Source organism: Dipodomys spectabilis, unplaced genomic scaffold (assembly GCF_019054845.1).
Source record: "Dipodomys spectabilis isolate Male_0828 unplaced genomic scaffold, ASM1905484v1 ptg000375l, whole genome shotgun sequence".
In the NCBI taxonomy this organism is placed as follows: Eukaryota; Metazoa; Chordata; class Mammalia; order Rodentia; family Heteromyidae; genus Dipodomys; species Dipodomys spectabilis.
In genome coordinates this window covers 146,088-162,701 of record NW_024871052.1, presented here as the reverse complement: position 1 = coordinate 162,701, position 16,614 = coordinate 146,088, and the positions used below count along the sequence as shown (strand labels likewise).

Sequence of the window (16,614 nt, the reverse complement as noted above, 5' to 3'; positions counted from 1 at the left end):
TGTACGGTTCAAGTGCATGTAGCTAGGGCTCGGAATGAGCGCTGGCATGAATCCTGGCCTCTGTCCCTCCATGTTCTCCAGCAATCTAGAGGCAGCTTTCTGAATCCAACTACAGGGCAAGGGCAGAGAAAAGAATATGCTGGTCAGCCCTGCGTGGGAGAGGGAAAGGGCAGGGCCACCCAGGTCCTCGTCTCAGCTGCTTTTGGGGGTGGGTGGGATAAAGGGATCTTTTATTGGAGAAAATAAATACGGAGCAAGAGGCACTGAAGGCCTAAAAGCTAAGAGATGCTTTCATTTTTATTTTTGTTTTTTGGTCATGTGTGGGGCTTGAACTCAGGGCCTGGGCGCTGTCCTCAGCTCTTTAGTTCAAGGCAAGCGCTCTACTACCTGAGCCACAGCGCCACTTCCGGTTTTCTGGTGGTTTATTGGAGATAAGAGTCTCACGGACTTTCTTGCCCAGGCTGCCTTTGAACCACCATCCTCAGATCTCAGCTTCCTGAGGAGCTAGGATGACAGGCGTGAGCCATCTGTGCCCGGCCTAGGCTGGTTTTGAACCAGGATCCTCAGATCTCAGCCTCCTTGAGTAGTTAGGATGATCAGTGTGAGCCTCTGATTCCTAGCAACAGGATGCTGTTCTTCCCTTCCATCCTCAAATGCACAGACTGACTGGGACCCGCCCCCCCCCCCCCCCCCCCCCACCAGGAACCTCACTCACATTGGTTCGAGTCCAGCTCCAACTGTGACTTTTTTTTTTTTTTTTTGCCAGTCCTTGGGCTTGAACTCAGGGCCTGGGCACTGTCCCTGAGCTTCTTTCCCTCAAGGTTAGCACTCTACCACTTGAGCCACAGCCCCACTTCCCCTGCTTATATGGTGCTTAGGAATCGAACCCAGGGCCTCATGCATGCAAGGCAAGCACTCTACCACTGAGCCACCTTCCCAACTCCATCTGTGACTATTTTGAGCTGGGATCTTACACAGGTCTCCTCGGTGCTGCCTCATTGTTTGCTATGGCAGTCTGGAGGGTGGTATTGGGGATTCTGAATTGGCAGGGGAAATGTGGGCATTTCTGATTGTTGTGGGGCACACGAATGTGTGCTCAGTACTTCCAAGCATCCTCTGCTGCCCTCTGAGCTCACCTTTCCCTTGTACAACTTAGCTCACAGCACAGCATCTTCCTCTCCTTCCTTCTGCTCCCTCTTCCTCCGGGCTGGTACTGACCGTCTACCACTATCCGATCAAATAGGAATAAGACACACATGTTCCTTACCTCACGTTCCTTTGGTCTGGAGTGCATTCTGCTAAGAGTCATGTGAGATGATATTCAGGGCTCTGGATACCACCCAGGACCCACCCAAAAGATCGGTTACCTCCGGCTGGACTTCCAAGTGTAAGAAGGAATCAGGCAGCGGTGGCTTATGCCTGTCATCCTAGCTACTCAGGAGGCTGAGATCTGAAGATCGCAGTTCAAAGCCAGCCCAGGTAGGAAAGTTTGAGAGTCTTTTATCCACTTAACACCCCAGAAATGTGCAGAAATGGAGCTGTGGCTCAAGCGGCGGAGCTCTAGCCTTGAGTGAAAAAGCTAAGGGTCAGTGCCCCAAGCCCCAAGTTCAAGCCCCAGGACTGGCACTAAAAAATCAAAAGTGAAAAGAAGTCTTCCTAGAAAAAGGGCTCTTCAGGGATCCTTGCTGACCCAAGAGGACACAGCCAGCTTTTCACCCTAACAATCCTCTATTTTTGTTGTTCTGTACCAGTCTTGGTGGGGCTTGAACTCAGGGCCTGGGAGCTGTCCCTGAGCTTTAGTGCTCAAGTCTAGCACTCTACCACATGAGCTACATCTCCACTTCCAGCCTTTTGTGGTTCATTGGAGAATAGAGTCCCACAGACTTTCCTGCCCCAACTGGCTTCATGATCCTCGGATCTCAGCCTCCTGAGTAGCTAGGATGACAGACATGAGCCACTTGGGTTTCCTTTGCTGACAAAGATATGATGGTTACAGGGTTTGGGAGGGAAGGATGGGATAATGTCCTCTTATAGCTTGGTACTGATCTGGCAGCCCCCTCCCACCCCCAATCATGGAATCTCTGACTCTTCTCCCTCCACAGGGCATCTGAAGAGGCTTTTGTGAAGGAATCCAAGGAGGAGACCCCCGGCACAGAATGGGAGAAGGTGGCCCAGCTGTGTGACTTCAACCCGAAGAGTAGCAAGCAGTGCAAAGACGTGTCGCGGCTGCGTTCGGTGCTCATGTCTCTGAAGCAGACGCCGCTGTCCCGCTAGGTGCCCGCTGGGTAGCTGGGCCATAGAGTATGAGTTGTCAAGGGCCAGAGGAGAAGCAGTTGCTTGAGGCCACGGGGAAGTTCTTCCCCTGGCAGCTGCTGGGCACAGCTGGTTTGGTTCCTCTCCATCTCCTGGGATCGGGAAGGGGGGGCCCCCATCCCTCTCTCCTTTCTGGCCCTCATGCCTCCCCCCAAGTCCGGTCAGTTCTGAGTGTCCTTCCTGACATGTTTTTTTTTTCCTTCTTGGCTTAAAGGGTGTGTTGTTAACTCTTTTTACACGTATTTATTATCATCCTCATTTCTCTGGAAGCCATAACTGGTCTCAGGGTTCAGTTTGTGCTTAGATTTCCCCCCTCCCTTCCCCCCCCCAGCTTCATGGCATTAAGAGGTGAGGATGTATCCCTTGGAAATCTGGGCGACAACCCAAAGGGGAGTCCCGGGCTGTGTATGTCTGCAGCCTCTCTCCCCAGGAGAAAGCCCACCTTGTACAGAATACTTTACTGCAGGCTGGTTTTTAACCACCTGTGAGACAGACACTGAACCTAGACAGCTGGGTGCTGGTGGCTTACACCTGTCATTCTAGCTACTCAAGAGGCTGAGATCTGAGGATCACGGTTCAAAGCCAGCCCAGGCAGATAAAGCTGTGACCCTTGTCTCCAATTAACCACCAAAAAGCCTGAAGCAGTGGCTCAAGTGGTAGAATACTAATCTTTCTTCCTTCCTTTCCTTTCTTTTTGCCAGTCCTGGGGCTTGAACTCAGGTCCTAGGCACTGTCCCTGAGCTTCTTTCGCTCAAGGTTAGCACTCTTACCACTTGAGCCACAGTGCTATTCCTGTGTTTTCTGTTTATGTGGTACTAAGGAATGGAAGCTTTGATTTCATGAATGCTAGACAAGGACTCTACCACTAAGCCACATTCCCAAGCCCCTAGAATGCTAGTCTTGAGGGTAAAAGCTGAATGACAGTGCCCAGGCCCTATGTTCAAGCCCCAGTACCAGTACAAAAACCAAATAAATACAGCCAAAGACACCAAGACTCCCCCAGAGGAAATGATAAACCCACAGGTGCCTAGTAGTGGCTTCTAAGGCTGGGTTGAGAGGCTGGTGAAGGTAGCTATTGCCAGATTCCTGTTTGGAGCTGGCCAGAACCCTGTAGATGTGGAGGTCGATAGCTGTGTCTAGTTCTGTCTCCCTTTCAAGCTGAGTCCTCCTGTAGATTTAGGATAAACAATCAGCAACCACACCTTCTTCTCCTTTAGTACAGGCAGTAAACAGGACGAGGAAGCCATTGTGATCTGTACCATGTCAAAAAAAATGTCTGAGTAGTTGCCAACAGTATTTAGTCCCAAGAGCCGTCATAACAAAGTATCACAAGCTGGTTGGCTCACAACACTGTCTCTGTTCTGAAGGCTTCAAGTGTAAGATGAAGTTGTCATTAGGGCCATTCTCCCTGGTGGACTTAGGGAAGGATCCTTGGCTCTTTCCTTGGCTCCAGCGGCTCAGGCTTTCCTGGATTTGCAGATATTTCCATTGTCACATGGCCCCTTCATCTCCCTAGGGCCTCTGGCTTCATATTGAATGGTGGCCAAGTTTTCACTTAGCTTTTTCACTCATGGCTGTCACTCTACCACGTAAGTTTTTTTTTTTTGGCTTTTTTGGTGGTTCATTGCAACTAGGAGTCTCACAGACTTTTCTGCCCGAGCTGGCTTCGAAAGGTGATCCTCAGATCTCAGCCTCCTGGGCAATCCTAGGATTACAGGTGTGAGCCACTGGCCCCTTGCACCCTTGTGAAAATTGGACTCAGGCTCACCCTTACGACCTCATTTGACTACACTACCTATTGCCAAAGATGGTCACATTTTCAGGAAGGAGTAAGCACTTTTTGGGGAAAGAAGCATAAAACTAATACTTAACCAATAGTGGTTATCCCCTCTAAACGTTCCCCAGTCCTCATCTGTATGTGTGTGTGTGTGTGTGTGTGTGTGTGTGCACGCGCGCGTGTGCTGGGGAACTGAACTCAGGGTCTGGGCATTGTCGCCTTTTACACTCAAGCCGGCATTCTACCACTTGGGCACACACCTCCACTTCCTGCTTGGTGGACAATGATTTTTTTTTCTCCTGCACTTTGCTGTCTGGGCTGGCTTCCAACTGCAATCCTCAGATCTCAAGCCTTCTGAGTAGCTAGGATTACAGGCATGAGCCACTGGTGCCCAACCTTTCCTTGTATCTTGAGGTCTAGGGTGAACACAATGCACTGCTCTCCATTTGCAGTGTCTCCCAGCTGAGATCATAAAGGAGTCAAGGAACTTAGATGGCTTCGAACACACACTTTTCACTCATATCTAGACTGTCAGGGCCTCAAGGAGGGGATCATCTTCTTCATTCCCTCTCCCCTTCTGCCAACCTGAAGTTGGTATTGCAAAAGGGGTCACCCATGGGAGGGTCCTAGGTCCCCCAATTCACAGCAGGACCAAGAAAACCTGCTGAAGACTTCAAAACGTGGAATGGAGCCTAGGGCCGGCAATTTATGCCTGTAAGCCTAGCTACTCAAGAGCTGACATCTGAGGATCATGGTTTATAGCCAGCCTGAGAAATCGCCCAGATTTAGAAAAAAAAATTCACCATAAACCAGGAAAACGCTGGAAGTGGAGGCGTGTGGCTGAAGTGGCAGAGCACTAGCCTTGAGCAAAGAAGCTAAGGGACAGCGCTCAGGTCCTAAGTTCAAGCCCCAGTACTGGCACAAAACAACAAAATGTGGGATGGTCTAGATCAAACCTCTCAGGAGGTTTGGAGTGGTGTGAAGAGATGGAAGGCCAGAACACCCTTGTTCTGACACAACGGTGGCAGACTTCCCCAGAAGGCTACTGCAAGTTCGAAAGCTACTGATATGATAGATCTCCCCCTTCTCTCCAAATAGCACCAGGACCACTGAACTAGAATTTAAAGAAGGGGCATCTGGGAATCAGTACTTTGACCCAGTGCCCCAGGTGACAGTTATGAAGACGGGTTACTAGACTTGTAAAAGATCACCAACCTATAGTTCGTGGAGAATAGAATTCACCAACTCCATGCGGATTAGAGTTTATTCAGTATCGAGTGGAGGGGATGTGGCACAAACCCAAGTATGGCAAACCCAAACTAAACCAAACCTGGGATTTCTGAAGAAAACAAAAACAACAACCAAAAAACCTGTCGATGACAACAATGGGCCACATCCTTCCACAACGGGACCTGTTTGATGTCTTCCATCGGGGCTGGTGGTTGGCTCCTAGACTCTGGAATCCTCTCGGTGGGAGCTTGCAAGGCTCGGGCGTGAGTTCAGGCCCGAGATTTCACGGAGGACGCAGCTAAACCCACCAAGATGGCCACGATGGTGAAGCCCTGGGCGGCGATCCGGGTACGCATCATGAGCTGGGAGCGGTGGGGCTGGCCCCGGTGGAAGCAGTAGAGGCCGTAGCACAGGGCGGCCGTGGTGCCCAGGCATCCTGGGGAGGGGACAACAGGCCGGGTTGGCGGATCCTTTCTGGATGTAGCCACTCCACCAACGCCATGGGCCCGAGCCCCGTCCAGACAGCGCCTGGGACGGTGGCCGCGCAGCGGGTGGGGGGTGTGTCTTCCTCGGCCCAGGCCCCACCCCCTCCGCCCTAAGCCCGCCCCTAAGGCCGCGCCACTCCCGTTCCGATTGGTCCCATCCCTAATCGCCCCGCCCCGTCGCCACACCTCTAGCCTTCCCACCTCCGGCCCGCCCCTATGTCATTCCCCCCCCCGGACAGGATGGCAGTTCCCGGTGTCGAAGGTTCCCACGACACACACTTACCTATGGGCACCATTGGGTTCTCGCGGGTCTTGCGGATGAACTTTTCCTTGAAGCTTTCCGTCTGGCCGTGCGCAGTGGGTTTGAAGCCCTCGATGACGGGGGGCTGCGAGGGTTCAAAGGGCATCTCCGGATTCACAGGGCCCGGAGTAGTCATGTTCCTGGAGAGCCCAAGTCGGAGAATACCGGGACGCCACGCTCCGCCTCCTGATGAGGTCACGAAAGGGGCGGGAGCAAGAGAAACACCCAACAAATTGACCAGAGGACGCATGCGTGGAGGGGGGGGGGGCGCTCCCGTTGCATCCTGGGAGTGGTAGTCCTCAGCGTGGAAAGTCATCCGGGAAAGACTACGTTTCCCAAGAAGCCTTGCAGAAGAGGCCTGGCCCACCGGAAGAAGTCCGCTTAAACACGCGGCTCTGAGAGCACGGTGCGCGTGGGGCGGGCGGGGAAACCGCTGTGTTCCACGCCATGCCCAAGGCCAAGGGCAAGACCCGCAGGCAGAAGTTCGGTTACAATGTCAACCGCAAGCGTCTGAACCGGAATGCTCGGCGGAAGGCGGCGCCGCGCATCGAGTGGTGAGGAGCGGCGGGCGCGCGGCCTGGGGGGGGGGGAGGCCGGGCGCGCGGCCTGGGCCTGGGCCTGGGGGGGAGGCCGGGCGCGCGGCCTGGGCCTGGGCCTGGGGGGGGGGAGGCCGGGCGCGCGGCCTGGGCCTGGGCCTGGGGGGGAGGCCGGGCGCGCGGCCTGGGGGGGGGGGAGGCCGGGCGCGCGGCCTGGGCCTGGGCCTGGGGGGGGGGGGGAGGCCGGGCGCGCGGCCTGGGCCTGGGCCTGGGGGGGAGGCCGGGCGCGCGGCCTGGGCCTGGGCCTGGGGGGGGGAGGCCGGGCGCGCGGCCTGGGCCTGGGCCTGGGGGGGGGAGGCCGGGCGCGCGGCCTGGGCCTGGGCCTGGGGGGGAGGCCGGGCGCGCGGCCTGGGCCTGGGCCTGGGGGGGGGGGGAGGCCGGGCGCGCGGCCTGGGGGGGGGGGGAGGCCGGGCGCGCGGCCTGGGCCTGGGCCTGGGGGGGGGAGGCCGGGCGCGCGGCCTGGGGGGGGGGGAGGCCGGGCGCGCGGCCTGGGCCTGGGGGGGGAGGCCGGGCGCGCGGCCTGGGCCTGGGCCTGGGGGGGGGAGGCCGGGCGCGCGGCCTGGGCCTGGGCCTGGGGGGGGGGAGGCCGGGCGCGCGGACTGGGCCGGGGCCTGCCGGGGGCGTGTCTCGGCCCAGTGCTCGCTGGCGGGGGGCGGAGGGCGAGGCGGGGCGGGGGGGGGGGGGATCTCGGGCCGGGCGGCCCAACCGAGACGGACAGGCCTCGATCTTGCTGTCCTGGGCCGGTAGCTCCCACATCCGACATGCCTGGGACCACAGCAAATCGGTGCGGCAGAACCTGGCGGAGATGGGGCTGGCCATGGACCCCAACAAGGCGGTCCCCCTCCGGAAGAGAAAGGTACTGACAAACTCCCTTTCCTCCTGTGAGTGGCTGGGTTTCAGACCTTGATCCATCCTCCCTCCCTCCCTCCCTCCCTCCCTCCCTCCCTCCCTCCTCCCTCCTTCCTTCCCTCCCGCTTTTCCTCCCTCTCTCCCTTCCTTTCTCTCTCATTGACTTGTCAAGATCAACGCTCTCTTGACACCATCCCTCACCTCCCCCAGCCTGCATTTGGAGTCTCCATTCCTTCTCCACTCCAATATTTTTCCTCTGACTCTAGTTGCTTTTTTTTATTTGTATTTTTGTCGGTCGTGGGGCTTGAACTCTGGGCCTGTGCGCTGTCCCTCAGCCCTTCAGCTCAAGGCCATCGCTCTACCACTTGAGCCACAGAGTGGTCTTCAGAGTGGTTCATTGGAGATCAGAGTCTCTTGGACTTTCCTTGCCCAGGCTGGCTTTGAACCACCATCCTCAGATCTCAGCCTCCTGAGGAGCTAGGGTGACAGGCGGGAGCCACTGGTACCCGGCTAAGGCAATTTACTTTGGCGCAAAAGGGTGCAATGCCATTACTCTATCTAGAGCTAGGCAGGGCAGTTCAATAGTCTTTGATTACAATTCAAACCATCCCTCTTCCTTCTCAAGGAGTTAGACTCATAGTCTAAGTATAATGGACTACCAAGGTTAGAAAGGATACCATTTTTTGATTCCTGTCAAAGGCTTTTTTCTTTTTCATTTAACAATCCACAGTTTATTGTTTTAAGTTCTTCACCATAAAACTTATGTCTCTAACATCACTCACTAGTAACCACCAGTACAGATAATAGTTACAATTGAAGTAAATAAAGCAAATAATTCCAGGAAATGTCAGTAGACCATTCCAAATACACTTTAGTTGGACAGAAAGGAATACTTTTTCTTCACACCTTGGCATCTCAGTAGGATCTTCCATAATTGATGTTTTTCTGCCCTTGGAGTTTGAGATCTGTACTGTTGTTTCCTATTCTTTTTTTTTTTTTTGCCGGTCATGGGGCCTGAACTCTGGGTCTGGGCGCTGTCCCTGCGCTCTTCAGCTCAACCTACTAGCACTCTTACCACTTGAGCCACAGTGCCACTTCAGGCTTTTTCTACTTTTTTTTTTTTTTCCTGGCTTTCTCTACCACTGAGTCACCTTCCCAGCCCTCCTATTCATTGTTGGGCTGAAGCTTCTCTAACCCTTGCTTCTCTCCAGGAAGTCTTTTGTTCTGGCTTCGCCCAGTTACCTCTTCACTGCTTTAATTTGTGGCTGTTAAGTTCATGCTGGTGGGTTACTTATTTGCATATCTGCTTCTTATCTATGCCTCTTCACAGCCCAACATAAATTCCTTGGTGATTACTATCTCCTTGGGTATGATTGCTAAATTCCCAGGTTAGTTCACCTGCTGCTGGGGCTTTCTGAATGAATTATCTTTAGTCAAGTTTCTTTTCAGGCCTTCATACCAGAGGACACTGGTACCCCTCACTTCCCTTCCCTGACCCCTCCCTCTTCCCCTCCTGGTATTGGGGCTTGAACTCAAGAGTCCAGATGCTATCCCTGAGCTTTTCCCACTCAAGGCTAACGCTCTCCCACTTGAGCTACAGGTCCATTTCCAAGTTTTTGGTGGCTCATTGGGGATAAGAGTCTCACAGACTTTCTTGCTCAGTCTCGCTTTAAACCACGATTTTCAGATCTCACCCTTGCTCTATTTAGAGCAAGCATGAGCCATGAGCACCTGGCACAGTTTCATAAACAAGTGTGAAAGTAGAGGGAAGCAGTAGGACTTCCGGTACACCTCACAGAGAAGATACCTGACATCTCTTCCTCAGTGAAGTGTACAAACACTTCCTGTGAAGATTGTTGCACCCAGTTACCCCAAGGGAGTGAGCAAGGGGAAAAGTGTTAAAGCATTACTCCCCGAGGCCACACCTTAGTACATGCCATTGGCTATCAGTGCTTTGTTTTTGCTGGTATTGGGACTTGAACTCAGGGCCTGGGCCCTGTCCCTTAGCTTTTTCAATCAAGGGTGTTGTTCTTGAGTTACACCTCCACTTCAAGGCTTATGGTAGTTAATTGGAGATAAGAGTCTCATGGACATTCCTGCTTGGGCTGCCTTTGAACCACGACCTTGAGATCTCAAGCCTTCTGGGTACCTAGGATTATAGGTGTGAGTGGACTAGCTCCCAGCTTGTTTATGGGTTTTACATATTATCACTGGAGAAGCGAATTACTTGCTGTATTTTCTTAAGGCAACTGTGATGTGAATATTTGTTGTAGAAACCTTCAGGGCTCGGTGTCCCCTGTTACCTAGTTCTGCCTGACCAAAAGGCTTCTCAGGGATAATATAGTTGTATAATATACATAACATAGTTGTAAACTATATACTACAGTTGCCCTATTTGTAGTATAGTTATAGTGGGATGGGCAGGATCTCTCCCTGATCCCAGTCAAACCTTCCTCCCTGATCAAAGGTCCTTTGTGTGGTTTGCTCTGCAGGTGAAGCCCATGGAGGTGGATGGAAAGGAGAGGCCCAATGACATTGTGCGGAAGCCCTATGTGCTAAATGGTGGGTGTGGCCTAGATTCCTCGCTCTCCGGTCCCAGTGGCATTGGAAAAGGGTCCTCAGTGTCCTCATTTTACAGCTGTAGAGAGGAAGGTTGAAAGAGGAGGCGTGAGCTGGTTCAGGGATCACATTTAGGTCTGTGTTCTTGGCTGAGACATTTTCAGGCTAGAACTGACTGAACCTAAACGTGAGCTATGGTCAGAGATACTCAGGGAGGACATAGCCAGGTCCCTGGGAGGATGGAGAATATACCAGTAAATACGAACTGATTTGTTATTGCTGGTCTTGAGGCTTGAACTCAGGGCCTGGGCTCTGTCCCTGAGCTTTTGTGCTCAAGGCTGGCACTCTACCACATGAGCCACGGCTCTGCTTCCAACTCTCTTGGTGGTTCGTTGGAGATAAAGAGTCTCATAGACTTTCCTGTTAGGGCTGACTTTGAGCCATGACCCTCCGATCTCAGCCTCCTGAGTAGTTAAGATGACAGGTGTGAGCCACCAGCACCCAGCCAGCTCAGGAGTCTGCCTTTTAAACCCTCCCAGGCCTGGAGAAAGTGACTAGCACACTTAAAATGATATGCTGGATCTTAGGAGGGAGACGTCTAGGGCTGAAGAGAAAGGTTCAAGTTAATTTGGGAATGGATTGGGGTCGCGATTCTTGTGGCATGTTGGACAGCTCAGATAAGCTAGAAGGCAACGTCTCACTCAGTCTCCTGCTCTCCTCCTGCCTCAGATCTGGAGGCAGAAGCCAGCCTTCCAGAAAAGAAAGGAAACACGCTGTCTCGGGATCTCATTGACTATGTCCGCTACATGGTAGAGAACCACGGGGAAGACTATAAGGTGAGCGGCTGGGGGCAGGCAGGAGGAAGCCCTGGGCCTTGCTGGGAAGACACACAGGACTGCTGTGGCCGGGTCTGCTTGCTCGAGACTGAGTAGGAAGGAGGAAGACAGGAATGGAGCATGGAACCATTGACAGGGAACTAGTGTGAACACAGGCTGGTAGCAGGGACAGAGGGAGCGGCCCAAGGCTCCCAGCACGCACAGAGGCCATTTTCCTTCCATGTTTTTATTTATTTTTCTGTCAGTCGTGGAGCTTGAACTCTGGGCCTGGGTGCTGTCCCCGCGCTCTTCAGCTCAAGGCGAGTGCTCTACTGCTCGAGCCACCGAGCCACTTCTGGTTTATTGGAGATCAGAGTCTCATGGACTTTCCTGCTGGGGCTGGCTTTGAATCTGGATCCTCAGTTCTCAGCCTCCTGGGTAGCTAGGATGACAGGCGTGAGCACTGGTGCCCAGCTTAATTTTATTCCTATTAAGGTGATGTCCAGAAGGGTTGCAATTCCATAAATCAAGTAATGAATGTAATTCTTAGACAACGTCACCCCATCCTTTGCTTTCCCCCAGTTTCCCTTCCTGAAAGAACTTGAACTAAAGCTGGCTGCCAGTGGCTCATGCCCATAATCCTAGCTACTCAGGAGGCTTAGGTCTGAGGATTACAGTTCAAAGCCAGTCTGGACGGGAAAATCACTCTCCCTCCCCTCCCCCCACTAACTTGAACTCATTGCCATTTTAAGTATGCTAAGGGTCAAGTAAAGGCCTATTTTTGGCTTTTCTTCTTTTTGGTCAGTCGTGGGGCTTGAACTCTGGGCTTGGGTGCTGTCCCTTACTTAGCTCTTCAGCTCAAAGTGAGCATTTTACTGCTTGAGCCACAGTGCCACTTCTGGTTTTCTAGTGGTTTATTGGAGATAAGAGGCACTGACTTTTCCTGCCCAGGCTGGCTTTGAACCTCAGTCGTCAGATCTCAGCCTCCTGAGTAGCTAGGGTTACATGTGTGAGTGAGCCACAGTACTGGGCTTTTTTTTTTTTTTTTTTTTTTGCTTGTCTCGGGACTTGAACTCAGGATTTAGGCACTGTCCCTTAACTTTTTTGCTCAAGGCTAGCACTCTTACCATTTGAACCACAGCTCCACTTCTGGCTTTTTGGTGGTTAATTGGTGATAAAGAGACTTGGGGACTTGACCTGGGCTGGCTTTGAACTGCGATTCTTAGATCTAGCCTCCTGAATAAGATTTAAGCATTAGCCACCAGTGCTCAGCCTTTTTTTTTTTTCCTTTAAATGAAAATTGCTAGGTGGGCCTTGGTGGTTCACATGCACCATGACTTTGAGGCTAGGAATTCAGATCTCAAGGCTAAAAAGTGACTCACTTAGTTCAGGTAAAACTAGGGTTTGAGCCTTTGCCTGTTCGGCCCTCCTCAGTGATGGTCCCTCTTCTTTCCTAGGCCATGGCCCGGGATGAGAAGAATTACTATCAAGACACCCCCAAACAGATTCGGAATAAGATCAACATCTATAAGCGATTTTACCCAGAGGAATGGCAAGCCTTCAGCGAGTCTCTGCAGGATAGGAAGATGGACGTGGAGTGACTGGCTTTCACCGCCTCCAGCCTGCACGTCTTCTGCACCAAAGAAGCCAGCATCAGGCTTTAAGGCAAGGAGTGGAGAGCTGCAGATGAGACTGGTTGGATTCTGTGGAATCAGATTATTGGGGTGCACGCACACAGGAGTAACTACCCTATTCTCTGGGTCTCAGAAAAGCCCACACTTGGCTGTGTTCACAGAGGTGGCCTTATCTGAATAGAATCTGTACATAGAATAAAACCAAGGATATTTTGCTCATCTTTTTTTTGCTCATTTTTTTTTTGCTCATTGGCTGGTGCTCTACCAACTGAGCCACGCCTCCAACCTCGACATTTTGCTTCTCTGATGGTTTTGGATTTACCTAGCCCAGCCACGCCCTGGAGCTGCCACAGAGAAGACCAGCCCTGCCAGGGCAGGGTCCTGCCCGATGGTACTAGCCACGGCTTGCATGTTCTTGTAGTGCAGCCTCCTTGCTCTTCATCGCTGTCTTACCTTGGTTTTCTGTATAGCATTTCCACTTGCTCTCCTCCCAAAGCTTGCTGGGAGACCTGGCCTGTGCACTCGTATTTCTGGTCCCACCCCAGATCAGTTCTACTTCCTGCCCAGTGAAGGAGCCAGCTACTGGCCCTGCCCTCCTTCATTCATTGTGTTAGCTTTGTCTTGAACTGAACCCCAGATCCCCAAACCTCCTCCTCCAGGATAGCTGTGTATACCTGTTTTTTTTTTTTTGTTGTTGGTTGTGGGGCTTGAACTCAGATCTGGATGCTGACCCTGTACTCAAGGCTAGTGCTATACCACTTGGCCACACCTCTACCTCTAGAGTTTCATGACTTTCCTGCTCAGGCTGGCTTTGAACTGTGATCCTCAGATCTCAGCCTCCAGAGTAGCTAGGATGATAGGCATGAGCTACCAGCGCCCTGCTGCATACCATTCTCATATGCTACACAGAGAGGTCCCAGACAGCCTGACTGGCCCCCCTCAGACCAGGCCTGCCTGAGCTGGTGGCACGCGAGGTGTTTTGAAACAGGATGGAAGGGATGAGTGGTTTCAGCCCTTCTATCTACTTAAGTCATAATCCTCTCTGCTCTTGAGCAGGGGAAAGGGGAATAGGTGGGAGAATGGGAGGGAATCTTGATTCCAGGCCAGTGGAGCAAAGTGAGACTCTTACCTCATGAAATAAGCTGGGTTATCCAAACTGATCCCAATGATCCTAGCTATGTGGGAAGTAGGTGTAGGTAGGATGGATGGCGGAGAAATGACTGAAGCCAAAAAAGGCTGGGGAGAGTGCACTTTATGTGAGGTCTTGCACACACCTTCATCTTAGAGGTGTGCAATCCCGAAAGCAACCCAGCATCACTATCGGATGTGTTAGGACAGGCCAAACACCTCTTTTTACTCAGACTTTTTTTGTCAGTTGTGGGGCTTGAACTGAGGGCCTGGGAGCCATCCCTGATCTATTTTGCTCCAGGCTACCTCTCTACCACTTGGAGCCACAGCTCTACTTCAGGTTTTCTGGTAGTTAATTTGGTGATGGGTCTCCTGGACTTTCCTACCCGGGGCTGGCTTTGAACCATAATCCTCAGATTTCAGCCTCCTGAGTAGTAGGATGACAGGTGGGAGCTACCAGCGCCCAGCTTTCACTGTTTTGTCCGAGACCAGGACTCAAACTTGCGAACAATTTTTGCTTATTGGCTGGCAGTCTACCATCTGCACCATGCCTCCAGCCCCCTTTTTATTGTGCCACTCCTGGGGCTTGAACTCAGGACCTGAGCACTGTCCTTGAACAATTTTGCTCAAGGCTAGCACTCTGCCACTAGAGCCACAGCTCCATTTCTGGATTTTTGTTGTTTTTGGTAGTTTGTTGGAGACGAGTGTCAGACTTTCCTGCCCACGCTGGCTTTGAACTGTGATCCTCAGATCTCAGCCTCCCGAGGAGCTACGATCACAGGTGTGAGTAACAGCAATGCAAAGCCAGGCAGGCAAGAGAGGTTTGAAGGGTCTTGTCTCCATTTGTCCATCCAGGTTAGTGGCAGGAGTCAGGCAGAGGAGTATAGACTGGCACTGCTTGGCAGACCAGTCACAGCAGAGGCCACACATGGACAAGGGGCTGTGGTAGCACGTGGGCCTTCAGGGCCCTTAGCATACCTACCACTGGTCTTCTGGGTGTATATGCTGACACTGGGGCTTAAACTCAGCGCTGTCCCCAAGCTTTTTCATTTAAGGCCTGGGGTTCTACCACTTGAGCCACAGCTCTACTTCCGGCTTTGTGCTGGTTCACTGGAGATAAGGGTCTCTGGGATTTATCTGGCCCACCATCTTCTGATCTCCCCTTCCTGACGAGGTAGAATTGCAAGAATAACCCAGAGCACTCAGATCTGAGCGACTTTGATTTTAAAAAAAGAAAACTCCAGTAGACACAGTGGAAACTTTATTTTGCAAATCCATCTCCCCGTATTGGGGACCGTAAAAATGTACAACATGATGATAATCACACGAAGGCAGATTGTAATTAGGAAGGGTCCCTCGACAATCATGCTGGTTCCATTGTTGGCGTCAATCACTGGGTAAGGTGAACAGACACAAACTTATTTTCTGTTCACAGGACAGACACAAAGGAATTTTCTTTTTTGGTGCCAGTACCAGGACTTGAACTCAGAGCCCTGGGTCCTTGATCCGTTTTGCTTGTTTACAGCTGGCACTCTGCCACTTGAGTCATGCCCCCAGTCCAGCTTTTTGTTGGGTTCATAGGAGATGGGAGGCCCTCAGACTTTCTGCCTAGGCTGGCCTCAAACCATGATCCTTACATCTCAGCCTCCTGAGTAGCTAGGATCACAGGCACAAGCCACCCGCGGCTAGCTAGACACAAAAATGTTTTACCCAGTGCCAAGATCAGAAGTTTACAGCCAAGGTTCAAAGGCCACCGTGAAGCCCAAGTTATCTTTGTGCCTCTGACCATATAATATTTTACCAAAATGAATTCTGGCAGTGGGGGGAGGGGAAACAACCCAAGTATTCCTTAAATACTTAATGTGAAGAAAAAATGACCTCTTATAATAGAAAGGGAATTGGAATTAGAGAACAGTTAATTCCCTCCCAATGTGTTCTGTGCCCAAGGTCACTGGGGGGGGGGGGGGCACCACTTCCTTTGGCAGTGCTGCAATATGGCACTGAGGCATGCTGGGTAAACGTCAAAGGAAACAAAGGCACACGATGTCTTCTCATTTCAAAAGCAAACCGAGTGGGATAGCGCCTTAAAAAAAACAAAAACCAAAAAGAAACTCCACAGTCCATTTGAACTATTCAGCCAGCCCTGATGGACAGGAAGCTCCATCTGAATGCGCCAGGAAGTGCCAACACAAAAGCAGTCCTTCAGCTGACTGGTCGCCACACACGCAGTGAGGGACGTGGCAGCTGTGCGGGCTGGCCATCTACTGTCCTTTGGATTCACATGATTGCTTCTCTCCCCGCGTCTCAGCCTCCTCTAAGTAGCGAGGATTACAGGCATGAGCCACCAGTTTCTGTCACTGATTGATTATGATACCAAATGGTCTCAAGAGCCAGCTGGAGGGGAAGGCGCTACAGCTCTGTGTCCACGGACCCCCTGTGAGTGACCTCATCTGGGGCTATGACCAAAGCACCTAGAAACACAGCCTGGACTTTTGACCTGATCCCTTTGATAAATACATAAATAAATAAATAAGATGCAGTTCCAAGGCTCAAAAGAGCCCCAGCTCCAGTTAACACGGGTGCCTGGGACTTGAACTCTTTCCTTCCTTAGACTCGGGTAAACGTGGTGTGGGCACAGTCAGAAGAGCAGCTATTTGACTCCAGATTTGGGGTGGGGGTATGGGGGGGAACACCATCTTCACTTTTTGTTTGGTGGATGAACTGGACTTACTCCCTAGTCATCAGGGGCCTTAAAAGCAGGGGGGAAGGTGTTTAAGCAAGCTCCTTGTTAAGGTCTTCGGGTTTATTTCTAGCACATCTCCATTGGTAGGCAGTTAGAAACAACCCCGGGGAAGAGCTGGGTGGCTCACGCCTGTAATCCTAGCTACTCAGGAGACTTGAGAGTTGAGGATCACAGGTTGAAACCA

At 52.1% G+C, this 16,614-nt stretch overlaps 3 protein-coding genes and 1 long non-coding RNA gene across 8 annotated transcripts in view; 2 read left to right on the top strand and 2 right to left on the bottom strand.

Moving 5' to 3' along the window:
• Cltb (clathrin light chain B) overlaps positions 1 to 2,540 on the top strand; it is a 20,559-nt gene extending 18,019 nt beyond the window's left edge. For all 4 annotated transcript variants that reach the window (XM_042667079.1, XM_042667076.1, XM_042667078.1 and 1 more), the window contains one exon: positions 2,103 to 2,540. In XM_042667079.1, the coding sequence (XP_042523013.1) occupies positions 2,103 to 2,274 (172 nt within the window). In that variant the 3' untranslated portion in view covers positions 2,275 to 2,540. The remainder of the gene's footprint in view (positions 1 to 2,102) is intronic.
• LOC122096511 overlaps positions 1 to 16,614 on the bottom strand; it is a 20,332-nt gene extending 3,718 nt beyond the window's left edge. The window contains exons 1-2 of the long non-coding RNA XR_006145324.1: positions 15,658 to 16,614; positions 977 to 983 (exon numbers count right to left, since the gene is read on the bottom strand). This is a non-coding gene — a long non-coding RNA (uncharacterized LOC122096511). The remainder of the gene's footprint in view (positions 1 to 976; positions 984 to 15,657) is intronic.
• Higd2a (HIG1 hypoxia inducible domain family member 2A) lies at positions 5,339 to 6,307 on the bottom strand. The gene is made up of 2 exons (XM_042667082.1): positions 6,089 to 6,307; positions 5,339 to 5,756 (listed from the first exon to the last, which is right to left on the bottom strand). Exons 1-2 carry the CDS (start codon positions 6,240 to 6,242, stop codon positions 5,590 to 5,592), a joined length of 321 nt encoding a protein of 106 aa, XP_042523016.1. The 5' UTR covers positions 6,243 to 6,307; the 3' UTR covers positions 5,339 to 5,589.
• Nop16 (NOP16 nucleolar protein) lies at positions 6,468 to 12,778 on the top strand. Of its 2 annotated transcripts, XM_042667080.1 has the most exons (5): positions 6,477 to 6,660; positions 7,450 to 7,558; positions 10,044 to 10,113; positions 10,840 to 10,946; positions 12,383 to 12,778. In XM_042667080.1, the coding sequence occupies exons 1-5, from the start codon at positions 6,554 to 6,556 to the stop codon at positions 12,524 to 12,526; spliced, it is 537 nt and encodes a 178-aa protein (XP_042523014.1). In that variant the 5' UTR covers positions 6,477 to 6,553; the 3' UTR covers positions 12,527 to 12,778. The 2 variants fall into 2 exon arrangements, with proteins under 2 accessions (XP_042523015.1, XP_042523014.1); XM_042667081.1 differs by lacking the exons at positions 10,044 to 10,113; positions 12,383 to 12,778 and having other exon boundaries at positions 6,468 to 6,660; positions 10,840 to 10,923.

What these genes read in the sequence shown, in the direction of transcription:
- Higd2a (XM_042667082.1), bottom strand. Translation starts at nt 6,242, where the DNA reads ATGACTACTCCGGGCCCTGTGAATCCGGAGATGCCCTTTGAACCCTCG. An exon ending in GAACCCAATGGTGCCCATAG is followed by an intron (nt 5,757 to 6,088) that starts GTAAGTGTGTGT and finishes TCCCCTCCCCAG; the next exon opens with GATGCCTGGGCACCACGGCC.
- Nop16 (XM_042667080.1), top strand. Translation starts at nt 6,554, where the DNA reads ATGCCCAAGGCCAAGGGCAAGACCCGCAGGCAGAAGTTCGGTTACAAT. An exon ending in GCGGCGCCGCGCATCGAGTG is followed by an intron (nt 6,661 to 7,449) that starts GTGAGGAGCGGC and finishes CTGGGCCGGTAG; the next exon opens with CTCCCACATCCGACATGCCT. An exon ending in ACCACGGGGAAGACTATAAG is followed by an intron (nt 10,947 to 12,382) that starts GTGAGCGGCTGG and finishes CTTCTTTCCTAG; the next exon opens with GCCATGGCCCGGGATGAGAA.